An 18740-nucleotide genomic window follows, 5' to 3' on the forward strand; every position below is an offset into this window, starting at 1 on the left:
ACATTTCGTTACAGAGCATAATAGCTTTGTTCACCTAACGGTTGTTAGTATAACTTATAAATAATCCAGATAGATATGGAGTTATATATATTCCATATAAACGATCAGGATGACTTCCGTCCATATGTCTGCCTGTGCAAGCTGTAGCTTGATTAAAAATTAAGATATTTTGGTGAAAGTAGATGTGCTTAATCGGATCACGGCCACGCCCACGCCATTAATCGAATACTTATAAATTGCCATAAGACACAAAACTGCAACCTGCAACCCAAGCAAAATAGGCTTAGGCCTTAACAACAAAATTTATAACTTTTAAAAATTATTCTGATTAGTTTATTGAAATAAAAACTCATATTCCAAATGTTTAACATAATTATCTAAACAGATTATTATCAGTAGTACAATAAGAAAAGTTAATTAAATCACTAAGCAGCTGAAAAACGATTCAAAGCTACTTTTTTTTATTTCATTTACCTGTTATTTCGTAGTAGTAGTTATTTAGTGGGGTAATTTTCTGTATCTTATGCAAAAATTTACCATAGTAATGTATATAATTTTTATACTATCAGAAAGTAGAGAATTCAACAAACTTAAAACCTATGGACTGTTTATGAAAATCGAATATTTTGGCGTGAGAATTTTTGATTCAAATTAGGAGTTTTTTCGATAAATTATTTTTCTTTTAATGTTTGTTGTTTTATCTTTCATTTCCGATGGGTTTCATCCTACTATGATATTTTTTGTTTGCAAACATTATCTACCCTGATCTACAGTGGTATACTGTTATGAGCAATTTATCTGCCAATTGCTTGTACGTCGTTGAATAAATCTGTTGCATCTTTATCCGACAATCCACCGTGAGTTAATAATGAAATAGCTTATTTGCCCCCTCATTATTGAACTCATTATTAAACTATTTTCTCAAGGAAACTGGAGCTGTTTCTAATTTGAATCATTTAAAACTACTTAAAACGCGATAAATCAATAACATTATCTTGACATTCCTACGTTACAGTGTGAAAATGGACAAAATCGGACCTCAACCACGTCTATTACGCATCCAATACAAATTCCATCTAATTCTTTCCAGTATACAAATCAAGCACAAATTAATATACAAGTATATATCGGGAGAGCCTTTCAGAAATACTATTTCCAGTCTAAAAATGTCAAAGTTACCAGAATATGAGATATACTTTTGCAATTCGAAGATAGTCACTTTTTGATAATAGATTGACTCGGGTCTATACTACCCCTGTCTCAAATATACCTAATGTAAGATTTTCAAAATTCCGGTTGGGCTTATACCATAAATAACAGCCAATACGAAAGTATCTTAGCCAAGTTAACTGAACGTATAATATTGGATATACTATAGCTTAATGCCAAAAATATGTGAATTTACTCTTACCCACTCCCACTACATACATATATTGATATACATTATTCTAACAAACCTTACGCCGAAAATGTCGTTCAATATTTATAAAAATGAAGATGTTTTTAATATTATTTTTGCTGAGACGGATGAATATATAGCTATAAAATTAAGTCTAAGTTAAGTCAGGAAGATATGAAATTTTTTCGCAATTTTTTCACGATTTCTTCGAGTAATGACTGTTGAATTCTTTCGCAACATTTTTATACTCTCGCAACCTGTTGCTACAGAGTATAATAGTTTTGTTCACCTAACGGTTGTTTGTATCACCTAAAACTAATCGAGTTAGATATAGGGTTATATATATATAAATGATCAGGATGAAGAGACGATTTGAAATCCGGGTGACTGTCTGTCCGTCCGTCCGTCCGTCCGTGCAACTCTAACTTGAGTAAAAATTGAGATATATTTATGAAACTTGGTAGACATGTTTCTTGGTACCGTGAGACGGTTGGTATTGCAGATGTTCGTAATCGGACCACTGCCACGCCCACAAAACGCCATTAATCAAAAACAAATAAATTGCCATAACTAAGCTCCGCAATAAGATACAAGACTGTTATTTGGTACACAAGATCACATTAGGGAGGGGCATCTGCAGTTAAAATTTTTTTTTTAAAGTGACCGTGGTTTCGCCCCTAATAGGTTTAATGTGCATATCTCCTAAACGGCTAATGCTATAATAACAAAATTCACTGGAGGCAAATGTTTTTAGAACCTCTACCTACAGTGTGAAAATAGTTGAAATCCGCCCACTCCCCATATAACGGTACTGTTAAAACCTACTAAAAGCGCGATAAATCAAGCACTAAACACGCCAGAGACATTAAATATTATCTCTGGCATAATATGAGATTACTTTATAGGAACCGCGTTTAAAATTAAACCGTGGGCGTGGCACCGCCCACTTTTAGGTGAAAACCTATATCTTCAGATCTGCTTCACCGATTTCAACCAAATTCGGGGCATAACGTTCTTTTCATATTTTTATGTAATAGTGCGAAAATGGGCGAAATCGGATTACAACCACGCCTATTTCCCTTATAACACCATTTTCAATTCCATCTGATTCTTTCACTTTCCACTATGCATATCAAGTAACAATGATTATATCGGGGTAAAACTTTGCGTGAATAATACCTTTAAAGTATGCCACCTTGTGACCAAAAATTGTCTAAATCGAACCAAAACTGCTCAATCCCCTAAGTACTAAATATGTGGACCCCAGTTGACTTCTACCGAAAATATCAGTCAATCCACAAAGAAATTTCAAACGAGTATACAATTTGACTTTGCGAGAGCATAAAATGTTCGGTTACATCCGAACTTAGCCCTTCCTTACTTGTTTAATATAAAGTTTTGGCAGCTCTTGAAGGAATTTTCCGGGCTTTGGTTCTTGCAAGTTGCAAGAGTATTATATGTTCAGTCACACCGGAACTTATGCCTTCCTTACTTGTTAACATTTTTATTTCTACAACTACATTTCAACAAAAACTCACCTGAAACTCAAATAGAAAAGTTAATCACAATTTCACATTTAGTTTTACGCTCATTAAATAAATCATTGATGAGCGAATCTAGAAAACCGTCTCTCGATTAACTTATAAATTGCTCCTCTGACAACAGTATTTTTCATCATTGATTAAGACATAACCCTTGCTTACTGTTTTGTTATTCTTTTATATGTATGTGCAGAATTGTATGTATTGCTTCTGTATTTTACTGTGTACCTGTATTATTAATTTGTTGAAAAAAGAAAAATGATCGGCGTTTGACTTTTACAAATTTTATGTTTAAGGCAAAAGAAAAGGGGGCGACCGCGTTGGTCAGGTTAGTAAGCATATTTACTATGTATATGTTTGTATGGACTCGCAAGCTGGGTGGGTTAACGATGGCATGACTGTAACTAAAGACATTGTTTAAAGGAAGATTTTTTACTCCGACATAAGAAATTAAAACAGATCTATGGTTGTCCTTAATATTTTTAATAAATAATTTTCTTATTAAAATATAGTTTTGATTTAAGATTATGTGGCGTTAGTTGATTCTTTGGTTGCGCATGCGCCACCTGCAGTCTTAATGGTCTCCCACTGAAATAATAATGTCCACGATTCATGAGATAGATTTTACTCTCGACGCTTGCAAAGTCTAGCGGTCTATTTGCCACTATGTCAATTTTCTTTTTACTCGAAATTTTATAACTTGTGCTGTCTTTATCTACTGGCCTATACCAGTAATTTTTGGTCTTCTGATTCGATGCGGTATGGTGATCTATAGTATTAAAAGAACTCGTTGGCGCTCCTTCATTTAAAGGATTCATACTACTTAACGGCATTGCTTCCTTCTCTAATATTGGTTCAATTTTCATGGGCTGGTAATCGAAGCCCACTCCGGGAATATAGCGGTATGGCGTTGCAGGTATTGGTATGTAATAGATTTTAGAATCCTTTTTTGTTTTTTTTATCTTTGAACCATTGCTGTACTTGCGCAGACTTAGTGGTTTCGACGATACAATCATTTCTTTGTAGATATTTCCCAACGAAGGGCTGTGAAATAGTACTTTGGAGTCCATCGCTAAGGTGGGCTTTGAGAGCCTATCTGAACTGATTGTATACCCATCGACGAGGGTGCTTGGCAGTGTGAAGAGCAGCGTAAAGATTATGGCAAGCATCGCAATGATGACATCATAGCGGTTATTTGGTGTTAGTTGTTGATGCGTAGATAGCATGCTGAAATTAATAAAAAAATATATAAAGATGTTTATCATGTTATATACTGGTACCATCTCATGTGTTACACCGGGAGATCAAGGCAAGTTTGAGGGTTAGTGTCACTGAATAAAGTACTAGGTTTTCGGCATCAAAAATCTTTATTCTCGTTGGTTATAATATTATATAATCTGTCTAAGCAATAACTCATGCCTAATTTCGTGAAGATACCTCGTCAAAAAAAAAAATTTCCATGCAAGCACTTTACCTCTTTAAATGAAAGAGTTTCCCATACAAGCACTTGATTCCGATTGTTCAGTTTGTATGGCAGCTATATGCTATAGTCATCCGATCTACACAATTTCTTCGGAGATTAGATGAATGCTTTAAATAATAATACACGCCAAATTTCATGAAGATACCTCGTCAAATGAAAGAGTTTTCCATACAAACACTTGATTCCGATTGTTCAGTTTATATGGCAGCTATATGCTATAGTGGTCCGATATCGGCCGTTCCGACAAATGAGCAGCTTCTTGGTAAGAAAAAGACTTGTTCAAAATTTCAGATCGATATCTCAAAAACTGAGGGACTAGTTCGCGAATATACAGACGGACGGACGGACGGACAGACGGACATGGCTAAATCAACTCAGCTCGTCACGTTGAACATTTATATATATACTTTTTATGGTCTCCGCCGTTTCCTTCTGGGTGTTACAAACTTCGTGGCAAACTTAATATACCATGTTCAGTATAAAAAATTATGAAATGTATGAAATTGTCAATGAATAAAGCCAAAGCTTAAAAGTAAAGAAATTTTAAATAAAATTGTAGTATATTCTTCAGCATAAAATTATAGTAAAAGTGGCTTTGGAAAATGTACAAAAATATATATGTTTTCTAGTCTGATATTTTTAACCCGATTTCATTCTTACGGTCCTTTGTAAGGTATATCTTATTTGAACTTGAAACTGTATGTGTTTGTATGTCTTTATTATTATATGGTATTTATTCAAAGCTTGAATTATATAAACTCGTACGAAACTTTGGAAAGAGTCAGATTCTCCTAAAACTTAGGATAACTTTTAGCTTTAACTGGTTAAAAACCATTGTTGTTATTAGTTGTGCTTGGGTATAATAAAAATAACATATAGTATATGTATGGTACATATATTTATACATTTAGCCTATTAAAGAACAATGCTTAATGATCACTGAAAGCAATCAACCGAATTTGGTAACGATGTTGAAGTGTCAACCAAAGTCTAGTCGCCGAAAGAAAGCAGATCGTTAGCAGCAGACTTGCTGATATTTCGTCCATTCGATCCGATCCGTAGTCCACAAATGGCGGATGGGAATAGACAAGGGTTTGAGCACACACGTGCATACAAACATGTATTAATCAAATAAAATTATTGATGATTTGCAAAAAGCACAGAAAAACTATTAATTATGTGCCCACACGTAAATACCCTCATTATATATGCAAGTCCATGAATGGGTGTATATGTATCTTTTGTGAACTTACGAGTTTATATTATGGAAAGAATAGAAAACTAATGTCTTAAGTACTTCTGGTAATTTCAGTAATTGCGTTGTGAGAGTTAAATCTTAATTGTGCGCAAATTTGGAAGAAATTCAACGACAAAGGAAATTGAAAGAGTTTGTATATTCTCTCATTAAAATCTCATGATTACATAATTACACGTTTAAAATAAGTAATAGATTTTGAATGAGTTTAAATCGTTTAATTATGCGCGCGTTGAGGCGTAGCAACAGTTCGTCACGCAGAAATTACCACAAACCGTCATTTCTGCTGTCCAGAGGCTAATCACTCGGCTAACAGTCAATGCTCGAACATCTTCTCATATATTTGCTCTAGGCAAAATAACAGTAATGTCAGCTTGCATGCTCCCCACCCATTTAATGGCTAAACAAACTGTCAGAGTCTCACTCGGATACCCAGTGATCTAAGGCTATCAGTATTGGTATCAGTGTAGATATCGAATTTCATCGCTTACGGGCTTACTCATATTTTGTGATTAATGAACAGCACCTGAACGATTGATCTAAAACTGCTTTATTTGGCTACCTTATTCACAGCTATAAATATATTTGCATATACATATGTATGCATGTAATTAATTATATATTATATACAAGTATGTATGTATATATGCATATTTGTTCTTTTATTTTTCGAGGTGGTTGTTGTATTAACCTGCTTTTTTTAATTAACAGTTATTTTAGTTAAATAAAAACGATCGCTATGGTCACTTGTGTTTTACCGGCTCGGCCTCTTTGGACCATAGATCACACATCTGACCCTTTGTGAAGTCTTTACTTAAATTTATTCAAATTAAATCCTTGATAGGTTTAACATATGTACATTGTACATACATACATATGTAGATGTATGTTCATAGCTCACCTTGTGGCAACTCGTGCTCTACTCTTCTATTCCCCTACGTACTACGTTTGAAATAATATTTACACATGTGAATAAGTGTTTTTGAGATTTGGTTTTCTATCCAATATTCTAATAGTGTAACATCTATTCGTTTTCAAAAATATTTTACGAGCTTTGCCATAATTTTACATTTTGATGTGTTCGGGATTTGTACATTTGTACCAATGTACATTTTTCAAGTGTGAAATAAAATAATTATGTTAGGGGGATAATCTATGTTCTGCACTCACAGACGGGGCAACATCCACTTGAACTTACTGTTTCACTGTCCAATACTCGATCTTATTTTACTTTAGAATGTGAACCAGAAAAATACTAAAATACTTGTAAGATTCGGCCACGCGTTGCTGTGGCTAAGGTGTACATATTATAATAAACTATTCAATACACTGAAAATATTGTTTACGAATAAAGGCAAAAATGTTATTGCGGGTATAAGAATCCAATTATACTTGAGGTTTAATTTTAAAACTGATTCATACAAATAATTCAAATATTTGTCAGTTGAAAAAAAAGTTGACTCCATTTGGCATTTCACCGAAATTATTATATTTTTTTAAATTTTGACAACATGTTTAGAAATAAAGATTTTATTTATTAATGAATTGTTTTAATCTTAACATAATTAAGATATCAAACTGGACACAGTGTGGTAAACTTTATTAAAATTGGTTCGGTAGTTTAGAGATTTTCAAAACTGCGGTAGCTATAGAACACAAAAGACTTAAGAGACAAACTTGGATGTACAACAAATACATTTTGAAAGCTGATACCATTTTACACAAAATTGGTCAATAAGAGTCAGTTTCTATTTGTTCAGTTCACATTAAATTTTTCAATGTCATTTTATAAAACTTCGCATGCGAATAAAACATGAATGCTTTTCCTATAATTTAACATAAAAACTACTACTTAAAAAGTAAGAAATTCGGGTGTAACCGCAATTTGCCAGGATCAAAGCCAGGGAAATATCTTCAGGTATATAAGGTTTGTTAGAACAACGAAAATCAATATACGTAGTATATAGATGTTAGGGTAATTTGTGGATCAATTCCATATTTCTTCGGCATTTAACTATAGTATTGTATATCCAATATTATGCGTTAAGCCAAATTTTATATGGTATCGGACTTTTTTGCCGATATATGCGACTCCGATTTGAACAATTTTTGGTAATAAGGTGACGCATCTCAAAAGCACTATTCGTGCAAAGTTTTACCGAAAAGTGGTCAGTGCGACGCCCATGGACCAATTTTGACAAAAGCTTCTCTTGTGCCATCCTGCCGTTGTATGGGCAGTGAGCGGGGTTATCATCCGATTTCACTTATTTAATCCCTAAGAAGGGATGAAAAAGATTTGTCCTGTGCATATTTGGGCGATATAGCATTATTGGTTTCAAATATGTATACATTAAACATATTGCGAGGAGGGGCCGCGCCTACTTTTTAAAGATTTTCAAACCGCAGGTGCTCCTCTTTAATGTGATTCGTTATGCCAAATTTAAGTTCTGTATCTTAATTTGCGGCTTAATTATGGCGTTTTATACGTATTCGATTAATTGCAATGAACATGTGTACCAATTTTCATCAAGATATATTAATTTTTACTCCAGTTATCGCTTGCACAGACAAATGGACGGACATATAGACATCCCGATTTCAACTTTTCTCTTCATCCTGATCATTTATGTATATACAAGTATTTATGTATATACTTGTATTTGTATATCATTATATCTAACTCGATTTGTTTAATAAGTGATACAAACAACCGTTAGGTGAACAAAACTATTATAATCTCTAACAACATGTTGCAAGAGTATAAAAGTCGATTGCGATAAAACACACAACAATATTGTCAAATGTTTTTCGATGAATTTAATTAACGATTGTATTATTTAGAGACTGTGGAACTATCTTCTTTGCACTTCTCCGCGGTTCACTAGACCACACAAATTCTAAAATATTTTGTTCAACGACAAGCCAAAGTAAGATTTAAATGTATCGAGAAAATTGTTTTCCGAAATATTCACATTTTATAAATTATCCAAAAATAAATGTTTATTATTTTCACTCACTTTTTGAATACTCGTATTTTTGATGCGAGCTCTTTTGGTGTAATATCTACTAAGTAACTGGCTTAAATTTTTATTCTGTGCAACTACCCGGACTGATCAATTTAAATACAGTTTTTGTTTTGTATTTTTAATAAGACAGACAGCGTAAGACTCGACAATGAACCGCGGTTTACCTTCCGAAGAGTCTCAATAACGCTGATCGCTTAAGGTTAAATATTTGGTGCGAACGCCTCGAGTTGTGGCAAATAAATGAGATCTGCGTTGTAATGTGTTTTTCTTAAAAGTAGAAATTCATGGCAAACGCAAGAAGGCTTGCCTAGCCATGCAACCAAGTGGCCGACATCTTCACACCACACTCGAATCAGCTGTAAACGGACAAGCAGCGGCAGGTGGCGGTCGGTAGGAGACATTTGGCGTTCGGTCTGTAACGATAGTAGTCGAACAGAGTACGGAAAACATTTGGAATACTTATTGGTGGTGTTGGAGGTGTTGGAGGTGGCTTCGGCAATTTATGAACGCTTACATACATACGCATATGCGTACTTATGACCACGACACTACGAAGCAATGTGATAGCAACGTCAGAGACATCAACTGTAGCAACAAAATACTAAATGCCGTGCTTCAATTGTAGTCACGCGTACATGCTGTTTAACTAGACGAATTAGGAGTAACGTCTTAGCGCTGAACGTTTTTGGTGTTAAAAATTTTACTACATAGATTTTCGTTTGTCTGACGATGCACAATAGTAATTTCGGGGTAATAGACGCAATAAAAATATTACCTGAGCAAGCTTTCAATTATTATAAAAGACTAGATAAATTAAAAATCTCAAGATCTGACGGCTATTATATGTGTGATCTACATCTACAAAAGTCGACAGTGGGATTTACTACAGTTATTGTTGTGGATTGGAGTCGCGGTCGAGACAAATCTAAAATGTGTAATCGATATCTTTATTTTGTGGCATGCTCCCTGTACTCAAAGGCAAGCATGTGTATGCTTGTATGTGGTACGGTTTCCACTAAATCAATATCGTTCAGACACTTGAGTTTCATGACACTGCTAATTAAGGTGAGGCAATTCGAAAACTGTTCTACACAAGCAAGAGCCATCGAAAGCCAAAGCTCGAGGCTCGTCCGAACTACCTATCCATTTCCACTGCACGAAAAGTGCTAGAAGGAAGCAGCGGTCAACACTTCCTGTTACTCCTTCACATTCCTACGAAACACATACGTAACTACGAGTGCATATCCGAGTATTAATTTAAATTTTGCTATCGCAGTAATAAAAATTCATGACTCAGTTGGAAAATCCTATCATCGGTTAATGATCCACGAATGGACTTCTCGCATATGCGCTCATACATACATGCGAGCGGAATGAAGTCTCAATTATTCTTATGTGTCATTCCACGTGTGCAGCGGTGCGCCAAGTCATCTTCTAAATATTTATGCACATCTGCATCTCTGCACACATCCACTCGTTGGGGATGTGGGGTGTGCGGCGCGTCGTCGCCAACTTAGTGATGGCAAAACTGCAACTGCTAAATGTGAGAAGTTGTCTACAGTTTTTGTATATATTTTATGCACATGTACCATATTAGCTCGCAAGTAGGCATGTCCAGATTATAGTGTCTTTTACATTGTTGTGTTTCGACGCTGATGCGGCCTCCATTCGCTGCGAGTTGCGCCACTCGTGCTGACAGCTTTTGCGGCTTCAACTACTGAAGTTATCAGTCATCAGATTTCATGATGCAACGCTTGGACTGCTGCGTTAAAAAGTGGAAATCTGCACTTCATGAGTTCGTATTTCTACTTTTGTTTGCAATCTTCTCCATTGATTTGATGTAACAAGTGCAATTGCACACTTGTAACGTAGAAACATACATAGGCGCTTGTGTATGCATATGGGTATATTGTACGTATTTAACATTGAGTTTTGTTTGCAAATTGTATAGTAAGCTGGTGTTTACTAATTTGTGTTGTTCGTAAATGATTGTATGTGTATTTGTGACCTTAGCGACACTTCTAGGCATTCAAGGCGAATCAAGTATTAAGAGTATGACAATTCATCAGCACCCTGTCGTCATATTTGCCTAATAAGATATATCTCGTACGTATCATGCAGAATATTATATCGAAATAAATAAGTTGCGTATGTTTATATATTTAATTATTTTATAAATCATTCGTGCTTTCGGTGACTACTGAATAGATTGAGAGGCTTTTTTCGATTAATCATGTACTGTAGCGATGAATTTACCGTGGAATATCATCCACATCTCTCAAAATCCATTTACATATTGATATAGGTATGAAGTGGAGTGAGAGGTAAGAAGAGATCGGTTAATTAATTAACTTTGTTGTAATGTAGTTAAGCATTCCTAATATTTTTGGATTTAATATAATATAATTTGTTTATAGTTAATAGTTAATAGTTAACAGGCATGTGCTATTTACTCGTGCAGGCCTGCAGAGTAGCCCCGCATTAGTACTCACTGACCAGTAGGGGGTTTACTCTACTAATTACATCCAAAAACCGATGTTTTACGTTAAAGCAAATTTTTAGTTTAACTGAAATAGTCACATAAGACGACACAATTAATTAGCTTAATTTAAACTTTCATGAGCACCTATTCTTTTCCGTTCTATTTTGATGGAATATTCCGAAAAGTTCGCAACACCATTAACATGGTTTAACTGTAACTTATTCGACCAACTGAAGCTAAATTAAAACAGTTGATAAAATGGCACTTCCTTAATTCCAATCGCGTTTCCCCGTCTATGTCTGCTTATCCGAACGTATATTCATGATTCTAATGAACCGTAATGGATTGTGTCTAGGTGGAATGCCTTCAACACGAATTCAACATTTCCAAGCTGTTAAACCAGATTATTTGCACTGCACATTAGTCATATTACTGTTACAATTCGCACATCATTCGTTAATTTGCAGGGCGCAGACGCTCTTACAAACAAGATGAAAGCGTTCCTAACGATCGACCCAGAAAGCCAATTGCTGCATCACAATTACATAATGCTAATAATAATTATAATAATTAAATTAAGCAATTAATCAAAAACTTGTACGACATAGTAAACTTTATTTTAAATTTGCAATTATACAGCAGAAAAATTACAGAATGCAGCAGAACAACCGCGGCTTTTGAATCGGGGTGTTTCAATTGGGATGTGCCGATGTTTTCTATCCGTGGATTTGTGGATGGTATTGTTCGGTCAACCGTAGCATGTCCCAAGAAGTTACATCAAGTTATCCGATTAGAGAGATATCCAACATAACGGCTTTTTAAATCGATTAGGATGCATCAATTAGTTCATTCAATTTCAAACCGAGTTGCCCCGATTGGAAACTCCTTTATATAGATATAATAATTGAAATGAGAAAACATTTGGGCGCGTGGCTTAGAGTGTGTGTGCATGCTTGTAGATTAGCCACAGTTGCCGTGTTCGGTTCCCTCACGGCTGTAAGTTCATTGTTTTCGTCGCTGCTGGAGTTCGTGTCACTCTTGCAAACACCAATTCGCGTTATGAGGAGCGAATCTAAATAAGATATGCATTTTTTGCTGTAATAATTGCGGTTTGTTTGCTAATTGCCAGCAATTCAAAAGATGTGCATTCGCACATACATGCATACGTCCGTCTGTATATCGTACTCATTTCTTTATCGCTGTGAAATAAACAAAAAGAAAGAGCAAACTAAGCTTCTGTTTGGTACCTGATTCTTGAACTGATTAAGAATGCCGCCAAATATGCCGCAGCGTGATATTCTCTTGCATGCTACTTACAAAGGCGTGTGGCAACCAGGTGATTTTGTGAATGTAACCACGGTGCAGACAATGCAGTTCAATCCCCTTCGTTCGGCTTTTCAGATGATATCTGTAATTAACAATAATAAATCATATAATATAAATACTTATATACATATATTGTATTTTGTAGCGATTAATATTAACAGTTTCACCAGGTTATAGAAGTTCATGATATACCACACCCTTCTGGTCCCACCAAACACAGAGCATTGTCTTCTTACCGAATCGATCTGTTTTTGCAGTCGATGTCGATGGTTGTCCAGGATTAACCCATGATTTTCCCCGTTTAGGATTTTTAAAATAAATTAATTTTTCATCGCCAGTGATAATTTGATGCAAAACTGATTTTCTTTCGTGTCTTTCAAGCAAAATTTCTCAAGTCTTTTTTCGGTTTTCCATTTGTCCTTCATTCGATTCATGTGGCACCCATTTTCCACATCCTTTTGGATCTTTACCATAACTTTCAAATGGTCTGAAATTGTTTGTTGTACAACATTTAACATGGCTGCGATTTGCTATTGATTCAAAGTATCATCTTCACTCAATATTGCTTGCAGTTCGGCGTCTTCAAACATTTTTGGTGGTCTTCCACGTTCTTCATTTCTCATCTCTCTCAGATCTTTTGCAATTTGCTTCTGATAGAGCATGATCACCATATGCCTCGAGAAACATTCGATGCGACTCTGCAGCACTTTTCTTTATATGGAAACAAAAAATTAATGCTTTCCGCAAATCATCACTTTCCGGGATAAAATTTGACATTTTCAACGCAATGAAAAAATATGATGTTGTTTATCATGCCAACCAAACAGAAAACAATTTAAGGCTCGTTCACAACAAATGCTCCCTTCCAAAACATTTGCATCTTAACGCTCACTTCATACCGGTACGCCGACATCGAAATGAACAATGCGACAAATTGGTATTGCCATGTATGGAACGGTTTCAATGACAGATTGCATAAAGTAGGGATTGTAGTTTAAAAATGCATTGTAGTAATTATTAAACAAAGTAACATGAGGTACTATTTAATTTTGTTGTAATGATCTCACTCCTTATGCATCGTTTGTATATGCCGTTACCTAACGGATCATATCACATCATCCAGTTTCGAGAGTAGCAGAAAAGACAAATCAGAGCCGACAATTTTATGCAGTGAAGGCGCTTAATGACAGGTAAATAAATTTTGGGTATTCGCTGCCAAAATTATGGGATGTTTTTACATAAATGGGCTATATAAACCGTTGTAAAGGCATATTTACCGGAGAGGATTTCTTCTGTTCGGTACCGTTATCAATTAAATTTAGAATCGTCATATCAAGTCTTCTACCCAAAAATAATAATCTCCCAAGTTGAATGTTTATAGAATGGGGTACTTTGATTTTCAATTTAATAATGAGGGTCTTCAAATGACTACAAGTCACAGATATACCCAATTGTTTGTGGACTGCTTTATGGGTACTGAAAGCAGTGAGCTTGTGATGGAATGGAAGCCAAACTCTCCTCAAAGCTTATAAAATAATTTAGACATGGTACTCCTAAAAGGTACTGTGCGAATGCATTTAACCTCATTTATAAGTGAAATTGCCAATGTTATGCAATCATAGATATATATTTTATCAGTCAACCGGCGTTGGTACTCCATTAACATGCCAGGTTTGAGTCATGGGTTATCGTTGTTTGTTAAAACTTTTACCAAAGAAAACTGAAACCGATTCATACAAACATACCCACATATGCAACGTTGTATTTATGTATGTACATACCTGTAGATGTGTACATAAAAAGCTCTATATACAAAGGTAGATATTTATGATATTTGTATTTCAGGATTTTACTTTAAATGGAAATTACTTGAAACATGGTTTTGCTACACATTCGCAATTCGTTGCAGAGAAGAAGTCAAATAAACGTATTCGAGTGCATAATCTGCCATGTCTGATTGCCTGACCCGATTCACTTATATGGTATGTAGATAAGTACATCGTAGAAAGTGAAATTTAGTAAATAATGACTGGAATGACAGTTATATACTGACAATTGCGCAAACAGACATACATATGTACATACATATACACACACATATGTATGCACAAAGATAGAATTGTAATCCAATGGTTCAGCGTAGAAAAAGTAGTTCAATGAAGTAGGCGTTAAGTGTCCACTGTGGAAACGAGAGCAAGAAAAAGAGTTTATTTCCAAAAAAGTCCGGTGAGTGCATCATACACTCAAGTCTGATGAGTGCATCATATTCAAAACGTCAATCACAGTTGTTAAATAATTAATGCCACTGAAAACGCAATGTGGTCAGCTTGAATCAACCTTTTATTTCAAAACAATTTTTTAAAGCACATTTAGCCGATATATCACTACGGCTGATATGTTATTCAAGAATCTTCCTACTTACGTATTGTATGTACGTATGTATATACCGCCTGTAGACACTTTGTACTGACCTTAACCAATAGCCATAAACCATCTCCGACATACGTAAACGATATGGAAAATACAGAGAACGATAGATAGCGTTTTTAACTAACCGGCAATATTACTTTTCTAACAATACGTTTCTTCTCATTTTCAAAGCTCCAATCTAATTCAGCTGAAATAGTTTGCGTAACTACATTAAATGTTTTTTCAGTCGAAAGATTTTAATCAATTGACTACCAAACAGCCGAGAGGCGGTACCTATCACACGATAAAGTGGTGGCTATAAAATGGTAGCAAACAGTTCTGTGGAAAGAAATGTGAACTGTTGGTCATTAATCATGTTGCATAATACTTGTGCTTATATACATATGTTTGTACTTGTATATATTCACGAGTGTTTTTTGGAAGCTCGTAAACCCCTAAGCCGTTGCACAGTGATTGCGCTAAAGGCTTGCGTTTGCAAACGAAGTTTGAGCATTGAATTTAAAGGTGAATAACTTTTAGTTTTCATGAGGTTTTACTTACCTCACTTTGGTACTTCATACGCGGCTCCAATGTGGTTTTTGTATTAATCTTGTAAATTAGTTAACGCCCAAATGCATAATGGCGTTTTTAGTGCATTCTCATTTAGATAAGTACATGCGCATGCCGGCTATTCTACGAAAATACATATGTACAAATTTCATGCGTAGTGAAAGCATTTGTTTTAATTGCCGGAAAGTAACTATTTATTTACAAATAAACATATGTGTGTGCATACCAAGAAATCATCGAACCTGTGAAACCATTAATTTACTGCTTTTCTGAAATTTGTTAATACCTATCTAACCCTGAAAAATGCCCCAGCGCTATGTTATGTAGATATAATGATTGATACAATAGCGTTTAATCCTCTTCTTTTCATGTTTCTATGTCATAGTGCGAAAATGGGCGAAATCGGACTACAACCACGCTTACTTCCCATGTAACACCATTTTCAATTCCATCTGATTCTTTCACTTTCCACTATGCAAATCAGGTAACAATGATTATATCGGGGTAAAACTTTGCGTGAATAATGCAATTAAAGTATGCCACCTTGCGGCCAAAAATTGTCTAAATCGAACCAAAACTGTTCAAACCCCTAAGTACTAAATATGTGGACCCCAGTGCCTATAGTTGACCTTCTACCGAAAATATCCGTCAATCCACAACGAAATCTCAAACGAGTATACCATTTGACTTTGCGAGAGTATAAAATGTTCGGTTACATCCGAACTTAGCCCTTCCTTACTTGTTTTATCTGTAACTGTTTATAAAGATAGATATAAAAGAATGCAAGATAAATGGTGATAAACTTTTTTCACGCGACAGGTCAGCGGGATCCTATCGACTACATATTCACGGGCAACCATTTGTATGGGTCTTTTCTTCAACAAATTGTCTTTAATGACATCCAATAACGCATTAAAGGTCATTTCTTTGGAATCGGCAGCGGGGGTTGTTTGTAAGATTGACATTTAAAATAAATAAACATGCACGACACGTAACACAAATAGAGTAAAATTACATAAAAGCACTTTGTTTCAATGTATCTAATGATATTTTACAGTTCTGATACAACTCTAGCATGAAATACGGGGGGTTCATAACCCAGCCGTGATGCAATTTTGGAAACATCAAAAACAAATTACACACTATTTTAATACGACATGAACCAATATTGGATTGAAAAATATAATCAAAACACTTAACGAATATGCATAACTCTCACCTTTTCGGCACAAATTATCAGACAAGACAATCAGATGGTTTATTACTCAGCTAGGTTCACAACTGTACGCATACTCGTATACATAATGGAATTGGAAAGAGCATAGGATGCTTATTATTAAAAAAAAGTATATTTCTTACGGATTGAAAAAAAATCTTTTTCGTCGAACTTTACGTAATTGTTTGCAAACAAATCTGAAAATTTGAAATTTTGAAAAATGAAAAAATGTATTTGTTGTTTGTTGAAAATTTTGTATGCACGAAAGCTTACGGAGAAATGCTAGCAAGAAGCTGCTCCCGAACCAAATAGACAAAATAATTAGTGCTGTAATTCCAAATAAAGAAAAAGATAAAAATTTGTTCAGTTTCCCGTCAAACTCAACTTTACTGTTGAACAAAGCATAAGGGCAGACAATACAGCTAGCAGGGGTGCATTAAGACAAGCCATGCTTCTCTCACGGTCAACTATTTGAAAGTGCATGCAATTCTCAATAGACAAATGTATTTGTTTTTTTAATCTACAGAAAAAAAGAAGGAAAGAGTTAAGTTCAGGTATAACCGTACATTTTATGTTCTCGCAACTTAAAGGCCAAACCAAAGCCGGAGAAATATTTTCAGGTGTATTAAAAAATGGGGGAAAAGAATTCACGTTCGCTATTTGACGGAAGCATGAGTGGATTACAATCAAACTTGGTATCTTATTAACTTATATTGAAGATCATAGACTCACTTAGTGTTATTAATACCTATTACAGCGTATACAAAATATTTATATTAAAATCAACCTAATTCACTCACACGTTTTATATGTAATACAAGTATAAACTCAATCAAAGGTGCTAAATGTGATATATGGAAAAAACATCAACTAGAGGATTGGATATGAGGTTTAGACCAAGACCTAAGGCAATTTCTTTCATATTCTGCGCTAAACCATAATATTTTTAGATACATTTTTAACTTAATTTCAAAAAATTTTCACACATATTGACCGATATAAAGGGTTTAAAGTCAGATGGAAAGTACAAATGGATGGAAATCACTATATCACATTTAGTGGAGAGCAGGGAGGATCTGACTGATTGCATTAACTTTTACAACTTAATTATATTCGAAAACATATTTTCTTTTTAGGAAGATAGCTCACACATTGACCGATATATTCGGTATAGAATCTGTTAAAATTGACTGTTATTTAAGGTAGAAAGTCAACAGGAAGTTCGAAAATCTTTATGTTGGGTATATAAGGGCTGTGGGAAATTTTGACCCGATTTAATCCATTTTTGACACAAGACAAACTATTATTAGAAAAAGATTCTCTCAGAACTTCAATAATACATCTCTCAAATTGAACGACATTATCGGTATAAGGTCAGCCAGAAGCGCTGTGGTTAACATATTCGGTATTTGTTGGCTTGAAGAGTTATGGTCCGGTTTCGACCGGTTGATTTATGGTACAATCAAAGTACTTGGCTGGGAGCTGCTACTCGAACCGGCGTATTCACCAGACTTGTTTTCATCATTGGGACACGCATTGGCTGAGCAGCACTTCGATTTCTACCCAAAAGTCGAAAATTGAGTGTCTGATTGGTTTGCTTCACAAGACGAACATTTCTAATGGCATGGGATCCACAAATTGCCAGAAAGGTGGTCAAAATGTGTAAAAGGCAATGGTCAATACTTTAAATATTTTTGTTTTTACTTTCCCATTCAAAAGTAGTATTTAATTTTCACAAAAAAAAAATCTCATTTTATACCGGTACACCCGGTATATACTTGTACATATGAGGAGATGCCAAAAGGACTTGTCCTCAGTAAGTTTGGTCGATTTAGCTTTAGGTTTGTGATATATGCACATTAATAGGGGGACAGGACTAAATAATAGCATTGTACATACATACAAATAATCGTTAAGCGAACAAAACTAATTTACTCTATAGCAATATGTTGCGATAGTATAAAATCAAATTCCAATACAATAAACATATTTTATCTATATACATACATTTATATGTACATAACTACTATAAG

The 18740-nt window shown here is 34.8% G+C and overlaps 1 protein-coding gene across 7 annotated transcripts; it reads right to left on the reverse strand.

Annotated features, from left to right (window-relative positions):
* Nucleotides 1-3402: 3402 nt before the first annotated feature.
* On the reverse strand, nucleotides 3403-17470 carry LOC106616136 (uncharacterized). 7 transcript variants are annotated; one of them, XM_036357573.2, is made up of 3 exons: nucleotides 15718-17470; nucleotides 15483-15609; nucleotides 3403-4167 (listed from the first exon to the last, which is right to left on the reverse strand). In XM_036357573.2, exon 3 carries the CDS (start codon nucleotides 4164-4166, stop codon nucleotides 3423-3425), a length of 744 nt encoding a protein of 247 aa, XP_036213466.2. In that variant the 5' UTR covers nucleotide 4167; nucleotides 15483-15609; nucleotides 15718-17470; the 3' UTR covers nucleotides 3403-3422. The 7 variants fall into 7 exon arrangements, 4 of the variants coding, with proteins under 4 accessions (XP_036213466.2, XP_069962243.1, XP_014088111.3 ...); XR_004975452.2 differs by lacking the exons at nucleotides 3403-4167; nucleotides 15483-15609 and adding exons at nucleotides 11770-12385; nucleotides 12504-12594 and having other exon boundaries at nucleotides 16851-17266; XR_001330668.3 differs by lacking the exons at nucleotides 3403-4167; nucleotides 15483-15609 and adding exons at nucleotides 11770-12385; nucleotides 12504-12594 and having other exon boundaries at nucleotides 16711-17262.
* Nucleotides 17471-18740: the final 1270 nt, after the last annotated feature.

Source organism: Bactrocera oleae, chromosome 2 (genome assembly GCF_042242935.1).
Source record: "Bactrocera oleae isolate idBacOlea1 chromosome 2, idBacOlea1, whole genome shotgun sequence".
NCBI classification, from domain to species: domain Eukaryota; kingdom Metazoa; phylum Arthropoda; class Insecta; order Diptera; family Tephritidae; genus Bactrocera; species Bactrocera oleae.

Excerpts from the sequence above, each read along its gene's own strand:
- LOC106616136 (XM_036357573.2), bottom strand. The coding sequence starts at position 4,166 with ATGCTATCTACGCATCAACAACTAACACCAAATAACCGCTATGATGTC.